The 22,361-nt window shown below is 38.3% G+C and overlaps 1 protein-coding gene across 1 annotated transcript in view; it reads left to right on the top strand.

Annotated features, from left to right (window-relative positions):
• LOC120545040 (netrin receptor UNC5D-like) overlaps positions 1-22,361 on the top strand; it is a 202,485-nt gene that overhangs the window by 138,441 nt on the left and 41,683 nt on the right. Inside the window, exons 3-9 of the mRNA XM_039778981.1 lie at positions 788-931; positions 1,125-1,228; positions 13,322-13,496; positions 14,528-14,695; positions 17,037-17,201; positions 17,534-17,566; positions 19,484-19,669. Coding sequence (XP_039634915.1) covers positions 788-931; positions 1,125-1,228; positions 13,322-13,496; positions 14,528-14,695; positions 17,037-17,201; positions 17,534-17,566; positions 19,484-19,669 — 975 coding nt within the window. The remainder of the gene's footprint in view (positions 1-787; positions 932-1,124; positions 1,229-13,321; positions 13,497-14,527; positions 14,696-17,036; positions 17,202-17,533; positions 17,567-19,483; positions 19,670-22,361) is intronic.

The following is a 22,361-nucleotide window of genomic DNA, read 5'->3' on the forward strand; positions in this document are numbered from 1 at the left end:
TTCATATTCTGGCAAAATTGAAATACCAGGCATTTAAATTCCCATCAGTTGTCTCTGAAAATGTTCGTCTCACGCCTTGCTCATTAGAAGCTGCATCAACAGACAATATACAGATATAAACGAAGGACCTGTGAGACATTAAGTCGAGGTTCTGATGCAGAAATGGATGATTTGATTGTCATGGAATGGATCGGTGTTCAGATGAAATATTTAATTGCATTGTTTTGCTTATCTTGTCTACCTTAAATTAGCCCCTTCAAATGTTTTCAAAGAGAGAAAATGAGTGCTCACGCATTCCCTTAAAACAATAACAGGCTGATGTGTTTCTCCTCTCAGTTAATTCCTCCACTGGAAAGCATTTAGTGTCACTTGTGTATAAATGGATTATGGTATACTGGAAGAGGATATGAGAGCTCACTAACAATTTTCTAGCGTTTTGCATTGCTATGCCATTACTTTGCAAAAACTGAAGATTTCACAAGGGTTTTTTCGAAAGACCAGTAATATAACGTAGATATCAATATTCACATTGAAGTGGTCAGTTCTGTGTATTTAAATCAGATGAAAGTATGCAATTAAATTGGTTTCTAAGTAAAATCTCTGAAATTGATTTAATTTGAGTAGCATTCTCTCCTCCGCCTCCTGGCAAATGGTAAATCTGTTTGCTGCTGATAATCTTATCATATTAAGATTTCACTCATCATTCTGTTCTTACAAATCTCCATCTCTTTAATCGATCATCCCTGGGATATAAGCTAATCTAAGCAATCCACCATCTTGTCTGCAGGGCTGAAGATCCGCGAGGTGATGATCAACGTGTCACGTCAGCAGGTGGAGGACTTTCATGGACCGGAGGATTACTGGTGTCTGTGTGTCGCCTGGAGTCACCTGGGAACCTCCAAGAGCCGCAAGGCAACTGTCCGGATCGCCTGTAAGCAACATGCCACTTTGATACTAGACTGACCTTATTGTCTCTGAAAAGCTTATTCCTCAAACTGGTGGAATGAGATTGTAGAATCCATCATTTTCATGTATGTGCGGGCAGGAGAAGGTCACACATGAAACAACTTTTCCGTCATGCTGTTCTAGTTGTTTAATGCAGGTTGTTTATTCTCTTCTTGTAGACCTGAGGAAGAACTTTGAGCAGGACCCCCAAGGCACTGAGGTGCCTCTGAATGGCATGATTGTGTTGCACTGTCGTCCCCCAGAGGGAGTGCCTGTGGCTGAGGTGAGGGCTTCTTGCACTTCAAACAAGTAAAATGTTCTCCTGTGTTGCCTGGAGAGGAGCAGTTGTCTGTCTGGTTTACTTACACTGTAACTCTGTATTCATGATACGATGTTTTGTTACTCTCCAGCCAAAGTCACATCTGCACTTTTCTCTTCAGTTTAGTATAGACAAGAGCTGCAGTTGATGAGCTGGAGCTGCCATTTGTTTAGTTTCTCAGGCTCTCTCTGTTCAAGGAAGAGTGATTATTCATATACTGGGAGTAATATCTATCCATGTGCATCACTATGTTCTCGGTTTGCTATGTTCTCTAGTAAAAGGATGCATGGCTATGACTTATTTAGATGCCATGTATTCATTCACTCTCACTATCATTCCCTCTCTCCCTCCTCGTGCGTGCGTGCGTGTGTGTGAAAGATAGCCATATTAATTTTTACTATGAATATAAAATGAGGCTCTTGCGGACAGTCCTGTTGAGTGGTGTGTGTTGTGCTGCGCTGTGATGTTGTGCGCCTTCTTGTGAAGGCTCAGCAGGCAAATATGTCAATATCAAAGCCTTTGTGCCCAAGCATCTGAAGCTCTGCATTTACTTAAAGGCACAGTCCGTGATCCATTCGTAAACAAAATTACAGCTGTATCGGCAAATTTCAAAGCACAGGACTGGAACCCTGCTATTACTATCCGAAATGATTGACAGGTCTTTACAAAAACTGACTAATAATTTATTAAGTTTGTATGATGCTAATAGTTAAAGCTTTGTTTACATCAGTGCTGTTTGTGAACATCATTATATGTTTTATATTTTTAAATATGATCAGTTGAGAGACACTTAGTCAAACTTTATTACTGATTGTATTGTTATTTGTATTTAAAGGGGCGTTTGTCTTGCCACCGCCGCTCATGGGGGGATGTTGGGTATCTATTAAAGAGTATGGTCTAGACCTGCTCTATATGAAAAGTGTCATGAGATAACTTCTGTTGTGATTTGGTGCTATATATATATTTAAAAAGAATTAAGTTTACTTTAAACAAATAGACTGAAAAACCAACAAATCACAGTGTCATATCAGACCAATATATATACACACATACAGGTTGATCTCAGTCCAACTGAGCATGTGCGTGTGTTCAAAGTAGCAAGAAGTGAACAAGAAAAAATCTGTCAGGTCATTACTGCTAACGTCTCCAGACTTCACATGGTGTTCCACTGTAAGAGATTTATAATGAATATTAAATATGATCACCGTTGGTAACTTGTCTAATGGCTTTTACCTGAAGATTGGAGGACTATATTAAAAGGGCTACGATTCAACACTGTTAATCTTAAATTCAAACTGAAAGTCAACACCTGTGTGTGAATATGTACAGTATTGTAGCATGGAATTTATATAGCCCACACATTTTCTCCAGCTGGCTGTATAGTTGGTTATGTATTTTTTGTATTGATAAAACGTTGATCACAAAACGAAATGTAGATGGGGCTTTAAGACCCTGAAAAAAAATGACCATGGACTCCCTCCATAGAACACGCACAATGCACTGGAACTGTTTGTGCAGTGTGTGTGTGCGTGTGTGTGTGTCGAGGGGGGTGATGAATGATTCAGCTCTCACAAATGGAGCATCGGTGTACCACGAGTCTCCCCCATGCATTGCGGTCATCAAATAGGCAACTCCTCATGCATTCATTAATGTGACTCTGGCTAACAGAGAGAATGGTAATAGTAAATAATGCAGGGACAAATCCAGCTCCCTCTAGTATGACTTGCACCAGGAAGAAAATGCTCTCATCAAGAGTTGGGGATGTAGCTGTACTTTATTTTTTATTTTTTTCATGACTTTAGGCATTGCTGAAAGGTTAAAACCTTTTTTTGTATCCAGCACTGTGAAAATTGGCTCAGAGAGAAGCTGTAGCTCAGCTGCAGTTTGAGTTAAAGGAATTGAGGTCATGGTGCAGTGTGATCTGTTGAACCCTATGTGTATTCTAAGGCCTATTTATTTTGGTCATGAGATTTATTTGAATGTCTCATATTTCTGCAATTTGCAACAGATCCTGATGGAAATTTAACAGTTGCAGTAATTGCTGAGTTGACCTGATGCAAATGAAATGATTTCCAACTTGCATGCCAACTGCATGCTGTTTTAAGACATAAACGCTGTAGAGACGATTTTACAGCTTGAAATCCCCTTATGTCGCTGCTCTCATTATGTTCTTAGAAGCAACACTAACAGTGAGAGAGAGGGAAGAACTTTATCCGCATCTTGCTGTAACTAAGCCACCCGGGAGTTTACTGGGCTGCTGTGTAGGATGTTAATGAAAATCAGAGAATGCCATATTATCTGTCCCAGCAGTGATAGAAGCAATAATCTGTGCACACAAGTCCGACCACAGAGAATGTATCATAGTAAAACCGCTTAAGTCTGCTTCAGTTTATTGGTGACAAGAGTCAAGATGGCCAAATCTTTTCACTCTGCTCTAGTTTTTATAGACAGGGAGCAGTTTAGAATACAGATTATATTCGCTGTGATGTTGAAGTTATTACATTATTGGCTCTGGTTAAGGGCATGATAATCACATAATCATTTTTCTTAAAGTAAGGCTGAAATTAAAATTCCCTTTGGCAAAGAAGTCAATATATATACATGCTCAGTGTTTGTTTTGACCTGTGTACTTATTTACTCAGCCGATGTTAATTACATAAACAAAAGGTAATGGGGATTAGTGCTAAGGTTATGCAAGCTAGGCTACTTTCAGCATTTTCTGAGTGGAATACATACTCAACAGCACAATGGGGGCATCCATATGTTGAATGTTGTGTAGAGACAGATGTCAAATCAATAACTGATAGCTAACGCTGACAAAAGGAGAAAAACATCTGGTTTCAATATTAGTAGGATATGTGATTGTCATGCTCCAGTCACCACAGACATTGACAGTGTGTCTCCTAGCAACTGCTGTCATGGGAAACGCCCACCCAGTGGCCTCAAGATTAGACCGTTTCCACAAATGTGTCATATGTGTATTCTCTATTGTAAAATGTGCATAATAGCTATAGTGTTGTACTGTAAAGTGTATGTCCTTACGCAAATCGTTAGGGGCAATTAAAAGTTCAGTTCGACTTGAAAAAAAAAAAGTCTGTGCTAAAATCAAAGTCCCTGGAGGATAAAGATCATGGCCATAATAATGACTGCATAATTAATGTAGCTCTAAGAAAACAATTAGGGCACCATCAGGGAACGTAACTGTCACGGCAAATTGCACTTTTTTATTTACTACTCAAGATTTTATATCCTCACAAAGCGACACAACACATCTCAAGCTCAGTTGTCACTATGAAATATTAGTTCGGGAAACACTACTACTACTAATGACTGATTAAACGCAGTAGCTGAAAGCCCAACCAATCCGTATAGGGACTGTTTGAAACAGCCAAACCTCATAAAAATAGGTAAAATAGGTGTTACAGATATCATCTGAAGCATGATCCTGGAACAACATGGCCTATTTTCAGGCCTTAAATTTATTAAATAAGTGATTTAAAATGTGTTTTTCACAACCAGGAAAGTGATTCCTGTATCCAGTGACAGTCTAACTGTAGGAGAAAACTGTCAAATATCTATTATACAGCCTATTTAAAATGACATCCAAGCAAATAGCTCTTGAGTTTTGCTAAACGAGGAAAGTGAAAATTGTGGCTGCAATTGTAGGGGTAAAAGTTTAGTGGTGGAGAGACAGAGAGAGAGAAAGGACTCCAGTAACTTTAGAAAAAACTGTTTTACAATCATTAGCCCCACATTAACAGACCAAGTATTCTATACCAAGTGTAATTAATCATCAAGCCTCTCATCCAAAGTCATTTGAAGTACTTAAAATGTAATTATTCAGTGATGAACATAACATTTCCGGAGACGGTGTGGAGATAAACCAAGGACACAACAAGGGTTTTGCCACCCCCGCCTCTAGAATATGCTGCTGTCAGATTCGGAGGGCTCATTTGTTTAATGTGATTTCATGAAAGTCATTGTTGCATTGAGAAAAGGCCATACATGACTGAGGGAAGGCGGGGAGAGGGTGCAGGAATGAGGGAAGTGAGAGGAGGAGGGCGCTTGTTAATGAAACTCAACCATAATTGAATCAGATGGGACAAAACCTACTGCGATGCTTTGTAATCGTCTTCGTGTCGCTTTCACTTCCCATTTAAATGATTGTAAATGTAGGTCATTACATTTGCCTTCAGAATAATTGAGTGTTGAGGCCTGATGCAGGTAGGAATTGGAATGACTTGAACAGGACATACTTTCTCTGTGTGTCAGGTTTAAGATGATACCTCTCTGCACATAAATACAAATTGCTCCAGTCCTGTTGGCTGTCTCATCTCAACCTCTTCAAACAGCTTCAAGTGATCAGAAAAATTATACTCTGCTGCATGGTTAATAGACACCCTGCTGACCATTTGATGCTGCTTTCGATATATATCATGACTTAATTTCATTTGCTCCCTCTCCTCTGGCTGGAAATGATCTGTTACTAAATATCACAAAAGTTAGAGTGAAAACTTTCAGAAGGACACAGTGCGGATCAGTTTTCATTAGCTTCAGTTTAAATTAGCTGGTGCGCAATGGTCAAAATGGGGACCTTGGCACCACGTAACACCGCCACCAGCAAACTGCCATAAGGCCTGGTCGGCTACTTTAGGTGTGGTGTAGTTTAACACTGGTTGCTGCTATCTAAGTGGAACAAATTTGCCAATTAAGCAAATCCATTTCCTGTCCTCCCGAGGCACTGGCTTATCAGGCTCATTTGAGTCTGTCCTGTCCCTACCTTCTCATCAGCATGTGCATCTCTCTATCGCTTTACCCCGAAGGGGAGACTCTAGGACCGACACAGAATGCAAATCGCACTCTGGGTTTACACTCTTCCTAGAGCAAACGTTGGAAAAGAGGAAAGGAGGGGTAGAGAGAGAGAGAGAAATCAAAGCAAAAATATGAGACAGAAAAACCAACCAAAGTGCAAGAGTTATTTTAATCTACTTTAGCCACCAAAGACACTCCACATATGTTCTTATTTGACATTCACGGAGAGACCGGAGGGGAAATGATGTGGTCAGTTACAGTGAAGAAGACAACATCTGAGGCTGCTACACCTTTCTACTTCTGTCTAATTTTACTACACTTTTACAAATGTCTTTATAGTTTCACGATCAGTGGTGGAATGTAACCAAGTAATACATTATGTCAATTACCATACAATTTTGAGGTATTTCCATGATTTTTACCACTACACTACATCTCAGAGGGAAATATTGTACTTTTTACTTCCCTACATTTATTGGACAGCTTTAGATACTAGTTACTTTGTAGATTCAGATTATTCATACAAATTATAAATCAAGTAATAAATGATGATGTATTGTTATAGATTAAGCTACCCATCAATATCTGAAGTACCTAAAATTAGGCCCAACTGTACCCAGCTGCAACATTGGTGATGCTTGCACATTATATTATGCTGAAATGGGCCATTCTCCATAATGAGCACTTTTACTGTTGGTACTTTAAACTTATTTATTCATTTTATTTTTTCAGTATTTTGAGGACAACCCCTTAAAAAAACCTGAGGAATTCTTCCACCACTGTTCCCAATGAGGCGCTTTCCACTTCTTTAAACAAATGTTCACACTATTTTCTTACTCATTAGTTCTATTTCGAAAATAGTATTTTTTCCATAATCTTGAGTGTCTGAAATATGATATCACTTAGGCAGTCTAAAATAAACCCATTTTTCTTTTAGGATGGTGGTAGCCAAAGGCCTTTGTCCTCCTATAAATACATCCAATACAGCCGATACTGGGAACAGGGACAGAGTGTCACAAACACGTAGCTTCTTAAACACTTCAACAGTATTGCAGAGAGGGCGAGTGAGTGATCCTTCGTGAAGGGCAGATCAATACCGCAGTAATCAATACTTCAACACTCAAACGCAGATCACTTGTTATCAATACTAACTAAAAAGGATTGAATAGAAAGTTGTTGTCTTTTTAAGTGTGGTTTGGAAGGTTTTGGCAGACATAAAATGCACTTAAATAGTTGATGTCTGTGCAACTGAACAGACTCTGGTGACTCAAGAGTCCCAGACGTCACCACAGCCCTCCTCCTTCACTCTGTTTTTGTAAACATTGCACTTAATGATTGATGTAGGTAGATCTGTAAAATGGTTTTATATTTAGTGTAAAACAGTAAAAGTCAATCTTACTGTTATTTGATATTCCAGTAGAAGTGAAGTCTGGAAGGTTTCATGTGATTGATAGTATTACATTTACAATATTGTATTTAATCAGAATTGTTTTCAGAAATTGGTGTGAATTATCAGCTACCAATTATGATGCTGCATGGTGTTCAATGTTTAATGTGTAGACATCATAGTGCCTTTTAATGATCTAGGCACAAATTTTTTTCACTTACTATTGTAAGTCTATGAATTTTTACAAAAACTGTGTTATAAGAGATAAGTAATACCACAGTGTACTGTAGAATAAATACTCTGTTACGCGTACAGGTTCTGCATTACAATTTTGACTCATGTAAACCTACATTGTTAGCATCAAAATATACTTAACATACAAAAGTAAAAGTGTGCAGAATGTCCCATTTCAGAAAAATATATATTGGATTAAAGTTGGGGCTAATTTCAACTATTTAATATGCTGTTGGGAACCTTTAGCCATAATAATACATCATAATTTATTAGTAGATTATGTTTGTATTAACAATCTGAATATAAAGATGTTAAATATAGTGGCATACAAAGTTAAATATTTACTTTTGAATAAAGTATAAAGTTGCATGAAATGGGAAAAACTCAAGTGAAGTACAAGGTCCTCAAAATTGCACTTAAATACAGTATTTGAGTAAATGTTCTGACAAATGGAGTGGCATAGTGCCAGAGTCAGAGTGCTCTACAAAGTGTTCCAGACACTTTACAGGGGGTTGCCATAATGGCAGGCAAGTGTCACACACTCTTTTGACAAATGATAAAGTAATGTTAACAGTTAACTTTGTCGTTGAGAGAGGTACTTTGTGGTGGAGATTGGTGCCGACACTGACCTTTTAAAGCATATTGGCTACCATGGCGTGACTGATCCACAATAAATACAGTTTCTTTGTCTGTATCATAAAGAAAATAGTGTTTCAACTATCAGTTACATCCTTTTATAAATGGCAGGCTACAGCAATCCCTGGCCTCATGTTACCCCAGGTATGTAAGAGTATTTTGTAGTGAACAAGTATGATTAAAAAGCCATGAGCTTGTCGATTAGTATCATATTGGCATATACTGCATCAGATGCCGCCGACGGGGATTGTCAATATAGTTTCAGGGCTTGAGCCAAGGTTTACAGTGACAAACAAAACAGCAATAGAGGAGGCAGGCTTGTCACAGAAGACACTTTAGAGAAAGTGAAAAGCAGCAGCAAAGTACAAGAAGTACTTACCCACCCATCTATACATACATTATATATCTACTGTTTATACTGTACATGGATAATGCTGATTTTCTGTACTGTAATTTATGTAACATTACCCGCAGGGGGTGGACAACCACACATTCAACTTCTCTGCAATAAAACTACCATAATGAAATTCATAATGTTCATGTTTTGATTCAACTCAAGGGTGTAATAAGTTAATGCATTAATTGCACTGTATTGTATTGTTTTATATCATAAGGTATCCCTGTGATTTTGTTCACCACCATTAGCTTGCACACTGTGAGCAGCACAAAAATGAATGCACACCAATGACATTTCTTTGTCTTTGTGGAACATTGTAAATGAGAAAAAACACTTCTCTTCATTGCTTTAATACCCCAACTGATTAATGTTGCAAAATAGACAGTGGCTGAGCATTTATCCAGCTCATTATTTTTACTTGCTACATTGCAATAGAAATTAGATTTGTCATTGAAAGAATTTTTTATAATGTAATACAGTGTAGCATTTATTTCTTGCTGTAGGCAATGCATTTAGTTTTACTCAGTGTTTCCTAAGGTGACATATTATCCACTAAATGTTGAAATATATTTAATTTGGACAACATAATGGTTACATCTTGGTACCTGTCAAGTTCAATTTTGGCAATGCTCTATAAATATGCATCCCATCTGAATATGTGTCAGGAGAGAACGAAGGGTTGGGGGTTAATTTTCAATTCAGTGAATTCTCCACATTATATTTCTCCATCACAGTTGTTTATAGCCGCCTGCTGCCGGCAGGAAAATATTTTTCTTTTTTCATTTTTGTTGGTGTTTTTTTCTGAATTGAATGGGAGTGTATTTTCAAGTCATTTTCAAGTCATTTGAACATCATGTGCTGAGTAGAAATAGCAATATGTGCTTGAATAGATTTAAGGTGCTTGTAGTTGCACAACTGACCTTACAACACTGAATTTGTATAATTACTGTATATAAGTTCTTCTTATCTAGTAGTAGTTGACCAATAGCTTCTTTTCTCACATCATAACAACACATGCAGTTACAGTAATTTAAAATAGTCTGCAATAGTAAAGCAATATAAGACAGGAGCTTCAGTATGAATGTTATGTGTTGCTTGTATAACACCAGATAGCTGTCGTCCAGTTAAAAACGTCAGCTGTTGGTTCCTTATTACATTACAGCTTCTTAAGGCTTTGTATGTCTCAATGTCAGCCGATTCCTAATCTCACATTTTCTTGTCTGCTTTTTCCCCCTGCCATGTACAAACTCTCCCATCGTTTCAAATCCTGCCACTCCCACCTGCCCTGCAGTTATCACTGTGTTCCTGCCATTTCCCATCCCATCTTACCTGCACACCTGTTCCCACTTCCCCATCAGCCGAGTAGCAACTTTCATTCATTCTTCCCCTGCCCGCCTTTTTGACACCTGCTCGCTAACATAATCCCCTTTTGGATAGGTTTGCCTCCTCTCCCCTGCCTGGGGACAGGTGTTGTAAATGAGCGTTTCACTACAAACACTAAACACAGTGCATCTGGTCCTTGTGCATATATGTATGTTACTATTCTAATGCTACAGTGATATCCATATAAGAAAGAAAAAAAAAAACTAAACTAAACACCTGGTTATAACCTTGGCCTGTTTTCAACCTCAAGTAAACTTTTTATTTTACCGGCCTGGTCTCAGAGTAATGCTTTTAGGGTCGAACCTGTTTTTACATCTTCTCTCTGTGACATTTGCGATGCCTTTTAGGGAGAATCTATTTGAATACTGCAGACAATACACACACAGTGTATAAAATGACCCTGGTAAAAAAACAACCGAGCTCACCTCTGTCATCCTTTTGTGAAAGAGGCGGCAGTATTTGCGGAGAAGGTGATAAAGCACAAACCTCCTTCCTGTCAAGGTTAATTCCCTACTTCCCAGATACTAGACAGGGCCACAGACAGTGTATTAGAGAAGGCAAACTTTGTACAATCAGAGGAACAACTGTGTACCAGACTTTAATCTATATTTGTTAAACTACAAGACCTCAAGATAGATAGATGGATAGATAGATAGATAGATAGGGTGCTTGAAGCAAAATACAAGATTATGTGCTTGCATAAATAATCCTTTAAAATGCATAAAAAACGAAATAATTGGTATGATGAAACCACAAGATAAGGGTGAATTTTGATTGAAATAGAAATTCTGCACTATGAAAGGTTGAAATAGACTTCTTCCATAATTGAGTAAATTTTATAGTAGCAGCTGTTGAGAATGTAAAACAGCATGGACGGCAACACACAGGTTGATTAGACATTGAAGGTGTGAAATAGTGAAAGGCAAAAAGCATAAAGACCAGGCTTGATGGAATGGCTGATGCAGCCCACCAGTCCAGTGTGGTTTCTTTGTTTGTCTTGAAGGCTGTGGAGCCAAATGATGAAAAGATATAAATTAAAGGCACATGATGAAAGACTTCTTGGGCCATCAAAAGGAGAAAAAAACGTTTGTGACAACATGACTCCTGATTTATTGATTTCCCGGCTCAATTTTTTCATCCAGGGTGCTTGGAAAGAGCAAAGCAATCTCTGAGTTTGTTGGCCGTTGTTATATTCCCTTGGCAAATGGACACTCCCCACAAACACACACACACACACACACACACACACAAACAAACACACTGGAGTACAAACCCATGCACAAATACACGGAGCTCCCAGTGGGGTGGAGTTTTTAATCCTCAAATACACTGCCATAAATCAAACCTCACTCCCTCATGCCCCAGCTCGTCTCTCTCAATGAAAAGCTCAAGCCAGTGGCACATTAATAGCAATTTACAGGACCACTCATGCGAGGAGAGGAGCATCAACAAAGTGTCCTTTATTTTGTAATTCCTTATTACTTTCAATCACTACACGGACACTGAATTGGTAAAGAGTAGAAGATGTGACCTACCTACTGCATCACCCCCTCCGAGTGAATGTCATGTTATACCTTAACGACAAACCCCTAATCTTGCAAACCGAATTATCTTAACAAATAAAAGAGTAGTGCGGGGGGAAAACATTGAAATAAACATTATGTGGTACTGTCTTTGGGAAATAATAATAATACATTTAATTTATATAGCGCTTTTCACGAACTCAGTCGTTTAAAGTCCTGAAAAGGAGAGTGTTTAGCGTTAAGGAATGACATCAAATCATGTAAATAATGACATGAAATAAGATAGCTAAAAGTAAGGAATAACAGTTTTTATGTAGTTAACTAAAAGTAAGGAATAACAGTTTTGATGTAGACAGTAGTGCAAAAAAATCCGATTCGTATCGTGATTCAAGCTCTACCGATTCAAAATCGATTCATAAAATTCCAAAAATCGATTCATTTTATTTATTTATTTTAATTTTGTTTTTGTTTTTTTCGTTTTGTAATGGCGTATATACTATTGTCCTGAAATGAGTTTAGCTCGCCATTCCAATAGATGCCGCTGCGTCGAATTCACACTGACGCCTGGGCATTTGTTATAATCAGAAGAAGAAGTAGCAGAAGTAGTTTAGTCGGCGCAAACAATGGCAAACCTCACAGAATTATTCAACCTGCTCCATCCTCGTTGAAGGCGAGAGTTTGGGCACATTTTGGCTTTTATAACCTCGAGGGGAAGACGGAACTTGATGGGAATCATGCTATATGCAGGCTTTGCAAAGTGAAAGTTAAGTATTTTGGAAACACCACAAACTTGAGAACTCACATGGTACGCCATCACCCAGAGATTAACATTGAAGACATGGACGAACAACAACCTAAAGTACCTAACGTGTCCGTCAACCAACGTGCTCTCTTTCAATGCTCTAAACTCCCACCAAACTCTGAACGAAAAGCTCTTTTTATTTAACAGTTTTATTTTATATTTGAATTAAATGTATTTGAAAGCTGGCCAAAGCTTGGCACTTTGCAGTTTTTAGTTGCAAAAGTTTTTATTTTTGCATGAGGACATATAAAGTAATATCAAACTACATTTAATTTGTTGTTGTTTTTCTTTTAAATTGTATGAAATCACATGGGAAAAGTAACTACATTTACATACTATGACTCGTTTTTTGAATCGAGAATCGTTTTTGAATTGAATCTTGAGCCTAAAATCGATATTGAATCGTGAAATTTTCTGAATCGTGCACACCTAGTAGACAGCTATAAGTAAGGAATAACAGTTTCAATATAGTTAACTAAAAGTAAGTAGTAACAGTTTGAACGTAGTTAGCTAAAAGTAAGTAAGAACGGTTTCGATATAGTTAAAAGTAAGTAGGCCTAATAACAGTTTTGACATTGTTAGCTAAAAGTTATGAATTAACAGTTGAAATAGCTAAAAGTAATGGAAAAGCAGCTAACATAGTTAGCTAAAAGTTATGAATAGCATTAGCTTAAACATTTGAGATTTAATCCTCGTTATACAAAACCAGACTGAAGTACAAATGGTATTCATTCTATTCACCCAAAAAACAAACAAGAGTTACATCTGAAAAGGTATAATTGGTGTTAAGGAAAACACTTTCAGATATACAGTATTTAATCTGTCACATCTTCAAATGTGTTTTTGTCTATACATGAAAGCCTTTATACACTGCTGTTTTCAGGTGGAATGGCTGAAAAATGAAGAACCTCTCAACTCTGACGGTGCCATTGATACAAGAGGCGACCATAATCTCATCATCTCTGAAGCCCGTCTCTCTGATTCCGGAAACTATACCTGTGTTGCCAGCAACATTGTGGCCAAGAGACGCAGTGCCACTGCCACTGTTGTAGTTTATGGTAAGATATCAAATTCCACATATACTGTGTGATATTTTTCAAAAAAAGATGTGTCTAAGTTGAGTCTGAGCCAAAAAGGCGTGACGGTAGAATTCTTTATGGTACAGGTGATCAAAACAATGTCAAACAGCTTTCTTCTCCGCCTCAAAATATCAATTTTCACTACAGAATTAGGCTGTCAAATTGACACCTCAAGCCAATTCCCCAAAGTCATTAATATAAAAAGCACTGCTCAACCACAGCGTGTGGTCTTTTTTCACACAAGTCTAATGAGCAGGCAATGGGCAAGTGATCCCTCATGTGTAAAAACAAGAGACACAGACACAATATTTACAAGTAGTCAATTATTAATGGTGGAAGGGCAGTGACGTGGGCTGTCACAACTCCCCACGCTTTATCTGCCAGTGCTGAACCACCTTGCATGGAGCGCTTTGTATAGGTGCAGGCTAGCAGATGCCGTTTCCAGAATTTGTATAACCCTGTAGAGAGCTCTGCAGAGACAAAGGAGAATAAGTGGAATTATAATGTCATACTAGCACCACCTAATTTCACACCAGAGCAATACCTTGTTAATGGAAGTAATTCAGGTGTTATTTTACTGACCTTTCATCCTGTTATTTTGATTTTTTCGGGGAGGAAATATAGCTGCTGCAAATCCTCTAATTCTTTCTGACGCCCTGTTGTTGAGGCCCATCAATCATTCATTTATTTAATGCTAATGAAGTCTAGACAGGCTTACTACTCCAAATAGCCTCTGACAGATGTGCAATGGTGGAAGACTAGTATTTCTTCCTGTCCTATTACAGCATATGAGCCGATTAGTCAATCATCCCGCATTATTTTAGGCAACAAATCAGAGGAAGAAGTAGACAGAAGGGAAGACACCATTGATCATCTTTGTCAGGACACCTCAGTTTTTCCTGATAAGACATTTATTGTCACCCCTGTGATGCAGACTCGGTGCAGAATAGTAGACCAGTCGTCATTCTTGTAGTATCTGTTCATCCCTTTCCTTTCATCCTTTGGCACAGTGAATGGGGGCTGGTCATCGTGGACAGACTGGTCTCCCTGTAATGTACGCTGTGGTCGCGGTGTGCAGAAACGTTCTCGCACTTGCACAAATCCAGCTCCTCTCAATGGGGGAGCCTTCTGTGAGGGCATGTCGGTACAGAAGAGCACCTGCAACACGCTGTGTCCAGGTAAGCACAAGCACATAGTTTTCATGCTGTTATTGTTTGTGCACATGCTTAAAAGCATGCTGTGGAGTTTTTGAAACTGTCAACTCACAGGTTCCAATTAATAATTCTGTTTATCCCTTGCATTGTATTGTCTTCCCTTTTTGTTTTTCTGGGTCAAACTTGCAAAGGAAAACTTTTTTTTTTCAACGTTTTGGCCTCCTTCCAAACGTTTTTATCCCTTTTTTCTAAGTTTCTTGTCACTTTTTCCACTGTTTTTCTGGGTTTGTCATTTTTTTTTTTTTTTTCATGTTTTTGAACCTTTTTCTGACATTTTTGCCACGTTCTTCAACATTCTTTCATAAATTTGTCTGTAAATGCTATAAAATTCAATGAAAGTAGTGAACTGGAAAAACAAGTTATTTTCCTTGACAGTTTGGTTGAAAGAAAGCCAAATTTCTGATATAGAAACTTTTAGAAAATGGGTTAAATTTGACCCGAGGACAACAGTAGGGTTAAGTCGTGAAAATCTTAAAATTGACTTCAGGGGTGCATTCTAGAAGACTCTAAGATTTGAGATTTAAATGCTTGAACAAATTGCATTCATTGGTTATTTCTTGCCTCAAAGGAATAATGCAACATTTTTGGGGAAAATGGTTTTTATTTTATTATTTTATTTTATTCTAACGTAATATATTTGTCTTTTTGATATGTTTTCTGTTATTGTAGCGTGGATGGGGCTACAACTGTGTTGTGCAATCCTGTATAGCGACAATTAGGTGCAGCCTTGAACCTTAAAAAAAAGTATGTAAAACATTAGTAGTAGTTTTATTGGAAGTTATGTGCTGGAACTATTTTTTTGCTGGGCTCAGTGACTTTCAGGAGTCATCACAGATACTGAGCCTGATCAAGAAATAGTGCGGTGCCCCATAAAGCCGCATGTTGATGTATTTACGCTTTGGCCTTTTTACAGATTGAAATAACAAGATAGTACATGTTAATTAGTAACAATTAGAAGTGCTGGTCAGCAGATTCTTTTTTTAATCTTTGGACAGAGTCAGGCTAGCTGTTTCCCCCTGCTTCCAGTTTTAATGCTAAGCTAAGTAAACCATCTGCTGGCCCGAGCTTTGAATTTAGCAGACTATCTCTTGGCAGGAAAGCAAATAATTGTATTTCCTAAAATGTTGAAGTGTTTTTTTCTTTTCAATGTCAGCATAGCCTTGAATGCATCAGTGTGGAGAGGTTTCTCTCTGCTCACAAATGCACTGCCACACAATAATACAGTAAATGTGACAAAAAGTAAAGGCAACAAAATGCTCTCTTGGATTGATAACTCAGGAGCGTTTAAATCCTCTGTAAGTTGATTTTCTTAGCTGTAATTAACAGAGAACAATGTCAGTCTTGAAGGTAGGAAATCAGTCTAAAAGCTTGAGGTACACTTTGCAGTTAGCGGTAGTCTCCTTTCCAACAGTTACATTATACCATGAATGCATTGCAAGTCTCCACTGCTGATAGAAGTGACAGTAGTTTTTATATAAAATCTAATGCAGTGGACCTTAAAGAAAAGCAAATGAAGATAAAATGCATGAGAAATGGAGAGAGGGAGTGAAAATGAAAGGCATACGGTAAGGAGAATTTGAGAGAGAGAAACAAACAACCGAAGCTTAGGATGTGAGAAGAAGAGCAGAGCAGCAGTTCCAGTTATCAAAACTTCTGTGTAATCTGCTCTGCCCAAGTGTTTTTTCTAGACAAGCCCAAATTTATGATTGCAACCACAGCACCAGTATAAAGGGAAATGCTCATCAGGTTTAAGAAGAAAAAAGTAATCAGTGGAAGGCAGTGCACTCCTGCAAACATTATCTCCCCTTTGCCAACTGCCTCCTTCTGAAGGATTCTTACTGCTGCATAACATAAACAGGGTGCATTTGCGTTTAGATTAGCAGGAAGAAGGGAACTTTTAGTTCATTTGGAGGTGGAAAGGAGGCTTGATGGAGTATAACATAAGCAGAGTGTCTTTGTGCTCCAAGTCGGCGCGGCGGCTCAACCTTTTTGGCACCCTGAGGAAGAGAATGTTTTCGAGAAGTTAGTAGTGCAGCTGTTAGGGTTTTCTCATAAAGTCCCAAAAAACTATTAAATGTATCAACGTAGGTTTATTGTTTAAATCTTGTATAAGAATAGTTAGTTTTTTTGTCATGTCAGTTAAAAAAGAATTGGTTCTCTTTTACTGTATTTTCCCACATCTTCTTTATCTTTTGCAACTTTGTGTGTACTGTATGAGTGTGTTTGTTCACACATTAAAGGGATGGTAATGTATATGTGCATCCTTGTATTCTTAAACGTTTGCATTTGCCTGTGATTCCCTCAGTGGATGGCGGCTGGGGAGAGTGGAGCGAGTGGTCAGTGTGTAGTTCAGACTGTGAGAGGCAGCGCGGCAGAGAGTGTACAGCTCCGGAGCCCAAACATGGAGGGCGGCTGTGTGATGGGGTGGCACTGACTACAGACAACTGCACCGGCGGCCTCTGCACACAGAGTGGGTAACACCACCATCTCTCTCCACTGTTTAGCAATGAGAAACCGATAGTTAAGCGTCATTACTGTCAGTTCTATTGTGTTCGGGGACTGTGTCATAGATTTACTGTTCAGAATTTTTGGCAGTGTGGGCTGGATCATGATAGTCATTATACTCGTGCTCATTACCAGAACCCTCATCCATCTCCATTATTCATCCTCTCCACATACATAACGCGCAGTGTGCACAGGCATGGATGCATACACAAGTAGTAATTAAATCAACTAAGACTTGTGGCATTGAAAAAGGTCTACGAGAAACTCTCAAATTCTGATGTTTCTCTGTCTTTGCAGATCGAAAGTTGCTACATGACCACAAGCCACAGGGTGAGTTTGTCCTCAGCTTGCATTACTTACTATTATGTTATTTTAAAGATATCACTGTCTACAAAGAATACTTATGCAATCATTTACTTGATACAATGACCAGATAATACTAGATATAAATTGGCTGGAAGGTGTTGATTGTTTCAGATAGGCTCACCGCTCTTATTTAGAGTCGTCCTAACCTTACTTATACTTTGGCCGCTTGTGTCAGCTGTTGCTAGGCTACACTGTCTACTATTTGCTGGAGTTGTAAAGTAACATAAATACCATGTTTGACAAGTGCCAACACAATGTTTTTATTGAGAAGCCTGACCCACCACTGGCAGTAAGTGAAAGAAATATGTCTGGTGGTTTAGCCTAGCAAATCAGTAACTTTACCCTAACAAAGGGTGTTGCCATAAAATAGGAAACATTTTCATGTCTGGAAAGCAACCATGGTATAAGAGGGATGAATCACTCTGACTGGTGTGGTTAGGAAAACTAACCCACTCTGCATGACTCATTGTGAATTCTCCCATAGTTAGAATAGAGGCGAGAGTAATTTAAGATACAGATGTTGTGACAGACAGGCAGTGTACAAGATGTATTGTAAAAAAAATACACAAAATGTTTCAGTTCATTGCAAGCAAATATGTAAGCAGATAGGAGAAGAAATACATTTTTGTTAAAAACAAAAACAAAAAAACATTCTATTTCCAGTCTGGTTGTGATTTTTGTGTCATGGAGTACACATTTCTGACTGAAACAGTTAGGCAGAAGACCGTGATGGTTAGTGAGTGTTTTCTCCACCCTTGGCATCCATTTTCACTCCATTTACAATAACATACAGTATGTTGGATCATGTCACTTGTTAATAATGGACTTCACCAGGAATTAAAGTAAAATACCATTTACTCCTGTAACATTGTGTGGTTAAACTGTATTGTGTTGGTACAATATTGTTAAACAGTTATGCGTGATGATCAATTCTATCAACCGAATCATCTGTTCCCAACTTCGTTATTACCTCAGTTTACTGTAAATTTCCACGAATATTATTTTTGGATTCATCAGGTATAGCATTTCAAGCCACGCGGCCAGTGGTTTGTGTCTGTGCATGCATTGCTTTGTGCATTTTTGCCGTGGAGGGTAATAGGCCATGTATGTGTTGATCACTGCTGCGTAGTTAAAGCCATAGGCATATGTTTTCCTTACTTGTCCTTTAACACAGTTACGTATTTTTGTTTGTCAGAAATGGGAAAAAGCAACCAAGCTGCCAAAACTTCCCAAGCCCCCAATTAACCTCATACTTTAGCTGTTAATGCCGCTTTGCATTATTTGTCAATTTGTCCCCATTTGAGCTTCAGGCTACTTAGAGGATTTCTCAGCATGTCCTGTTTCGGCGCAGATCTCATTATCTTTCAAGAACAAGCTAGCAGCCCCTTTATTTCCCACTCGTTTTTTTTCCTTTGTGGAGTTGGACGCTGCAGTACTGGTGGGACAAGATAGAGCATAATCATTGCCGATGAGCTAATTTAATGAATTGGTTTTGTCACAGTATCCCATAGGAACGCAGAGTGCCTCCAACACCAGAGCAAAGCAGTGTTTGAAATGACAGTCAGGTGCTGGGTTGATTATAATCTCCTTCCATCCGAGGTTCCTCATTAGTAGCTTTAACACTTCACGAAGGAACAATGAAGCTGTGCATCAGGAGGCAGGGCAGACGAGGAATAGAAAACAAAAATGGCGCCAAAGTGGTGTGAAACCAGGGTAGACTTGCTTCCCATAAAAGACTTCCATATCTTTAACTCAGCTACAAAGATTTATTCTGGGAGAAAATGTCTTGCAGCTTCCTAATTAATAAGCACAGCAGATTCAGTAGAAAGCAAAAAAGTTGCTCAAATCTCTTCTCTCTCTTACTCACTGTTACTTTCCAAGGTGTGGAGAACAGCAGCGATGTGGCCTTGTATTCAGGCCTTGCTGCGGGGGTGGTGACAGTGGTGCTGCTGATCATCGCTGTCACTCTTTACCGAAGGAGCCAGAGTGAGTACGGTGTGGATGTCATCGACTCCTCCGCCCTCACTGGGGGCTTCCAATCCTTCAGCTTCAAGACCTCTCGTCAAGGTGAGCCAGTGACTTTGTGTCTTACAATTCCAATTCACACTTAAAATCGTGCCATTAAATGCTACATCCCTCTGTGAACATAGGCTTCCCACCGCATACTGTATCCAAACTGGGAAGATGAAAATTAATAAAAGAGGCGTCCGTCGGCGAAAATGCAAAAGGGCTTTGGTTTTCGGAATACCTTTATAAACAATCGAAAATGTTGTGATGACGCAAAAGACGACCTGCGTGTGTAGTACCGACCGTCACCTGCAAAGCGTCCTAAGCAAAGAGGTTGAGACGGACCACGGGAAAACAAGAAATACGCTCTTAGCTGTCAGCACACTCAGTGAATCTGTTGGATCCTCTGCACTTACGCACTGTACTTATCCGCGTAAAATTGAGGGAAATAAATCAGGGCGCGTGAAATATCCAGGCACGATGGATCGGGAGAACCCGCCTGGAAAAAATGACTTGTCCGCTGCACCAGATGAGGGGCATGCACCCTCGTTGTCTGATATTTCAGTGAAATCCTGCAAGAAAGTTAATAATAATAATAATAATAACATAGGTAAGCTATTCTGTTCTTAGGCTACTGTATACTGTATGTGACTATCAGATTGTAGCCATATTTCTGCTAGATATTTTTACTTAAACTTTAATATTAATTTATACAATTGCAATGCCTTGATTTTAGTAAAGTTAGTACACAGTCATAGCCATAAATACAATGGTACTAATAATTGATTTAATTTCTTTCGGTGTTTCGGTTTCGGTTTTCGGTCTTGGTTTCCTCTTTTTTCGGTTTTCGGTTTCGGCCAAGAATTTTCATTTTGGTGCATCACTACTCTTAATGTTACTAATGGCTGAAATAACAGCGGGTAGATGGAAAAGATGGGAAAATAATCAAGTTGTGTTCAAAAGTTGTGTTAGATAATAATACAATGTTTATTGGAAGTTTTATAAAGCTTCCTGTAATCATTTCCTTCAGTTTAGGTCATATCCTGAGGAGGACACCTCCGATAATTCACTGTATACATTCAGAATATGAAGCATATAGTACAGCAAGTTGTGTGGATCATTTGCTAGAGTCTGGTGCCATGTTGGATAATTTAATTAATTCATTAATAGATGCACGCTGTTTGACTCGTGCATAATTACACTCCTCACAGCCCATAAATTAGAGAGTAGAGTTGATACGTAAATACTGTATGGCTTGCTTCCATGTTCATACCTATCACTCCCGCTGCTGTGTAAGAGCTGCAGGTTTTTAATGAACTACAAGTGAATAACCCCGTACAGTATGTAGACCCAACAGTTGTAGATGATCATTTTGGGTTGTGATATGCATTTAAACTTGTACTAGACCCTAAATGTTTTTAATCTATATTAGAAAAATAAACAAACTCAACCTACCTGATGATTTTGAAGAGGCTCTTCACACCTAAAGATACAAAAAGTGTTTTTTTGCACTTGACTTTGTAATAAGAGGTTGTTAAAGAGCAGTTAAAAACAAGTACTAAAATTGCTCTTCACAACCTAATTTGCATAAATACAACCCACCTTGGCACAAGATGGTTCATTTGGATTCTCAAAATGACCTAACAGGCGCGAGCACAAAAAAGGCTCCTGCGCCCACTAAAAATGGCATTTGGATTGCATATGTATTTATGTATCTATTTACCTCTTTTGTACATTGACTATGCTATTAGTGTATCAATTTGATGATTGTAGTCAAGAATATGAGGATTTGGTTGATTTCATATTCACAAAATAACAAAATGGAAAGTAGCTTTTAGACTGCAAGTGTAATCATACTATTCTAATTTGTTTGGTGATTCAAAAGACCCTGAAAATCTGTCCAAAATCACATTAGGTGTACCGTTTGCCTGGTAATACAATGAGATGGCATTATAATATAAATGAAGTGTCATTCTCCTCCAAACATAAGAACTACGCACGAATGAAAAAGGGAGACCAGACATATTCACACTCATTTTTCAGCTTGTCCTAGGTGAACAAAAATATACAGCTCACACACACACACACGCACACACTTTGAGAAGACCACAAGATACATCATGTGGTTCTGATTGCACTCATACACTATAAATGTACTCGCATATTAATGTCCTGGTATGTAATATAAACTGCAGAACATGTGAGTAAGCCATACAATTTGAATCTAATGTATATGAATTATGCATACATTTCCTTGTATAGTGATATAACAACATACATTTTTAAAAGGATTTAGGGTTCAAATGATTATTTAACATTTGTTTACTTGACCCTTTTGGAGATTCTTGCTGTAGTGCACTAAATGTCAAATAAAATATAGTATAAATCTTAATCTATAAAGCACACCGTGCATGTATTGCTTTATTGCAAACATCAGTACACCCCAAGCAATAAACGTTCACTGAAAACTTGTGGTACAAGCAAATTTTGTGCTCTAAACAATTTTACAATTTAACGTATCTATTATTACTTAGACCTTCTTTAGCACCATAACTTAAGCAAAAAACAAACAAGAGGTGTATCATCAGGGTAGTGAGTCAGTTTGTGGCATTATCTGCTGTTTTTGTATCATCTATCTAACATACAGCAAAACTTCAATTAATTATTCATGATTCCAAAATGAAAATGTAATTTATTAGTGTTTTAATTTTTGTTCACCCGGCTCCCGAATGAGCATTTATGGCCCTACATT

The sequence above is a fragment of the Perca fluviatilis genome, chromosome 17 (assembly GCF_010015445.1).
Source record: "Perca fluviatilis chromosome 17, GENO_Pfluv_1.0, whole genome shotgun sequence".
Classification (NCBI taxonomy): Eukaryota; Metazoa; Chordata; class Actinopteri; order Perciformes; family Percidae; genus Perca; species Perca fluviatilis.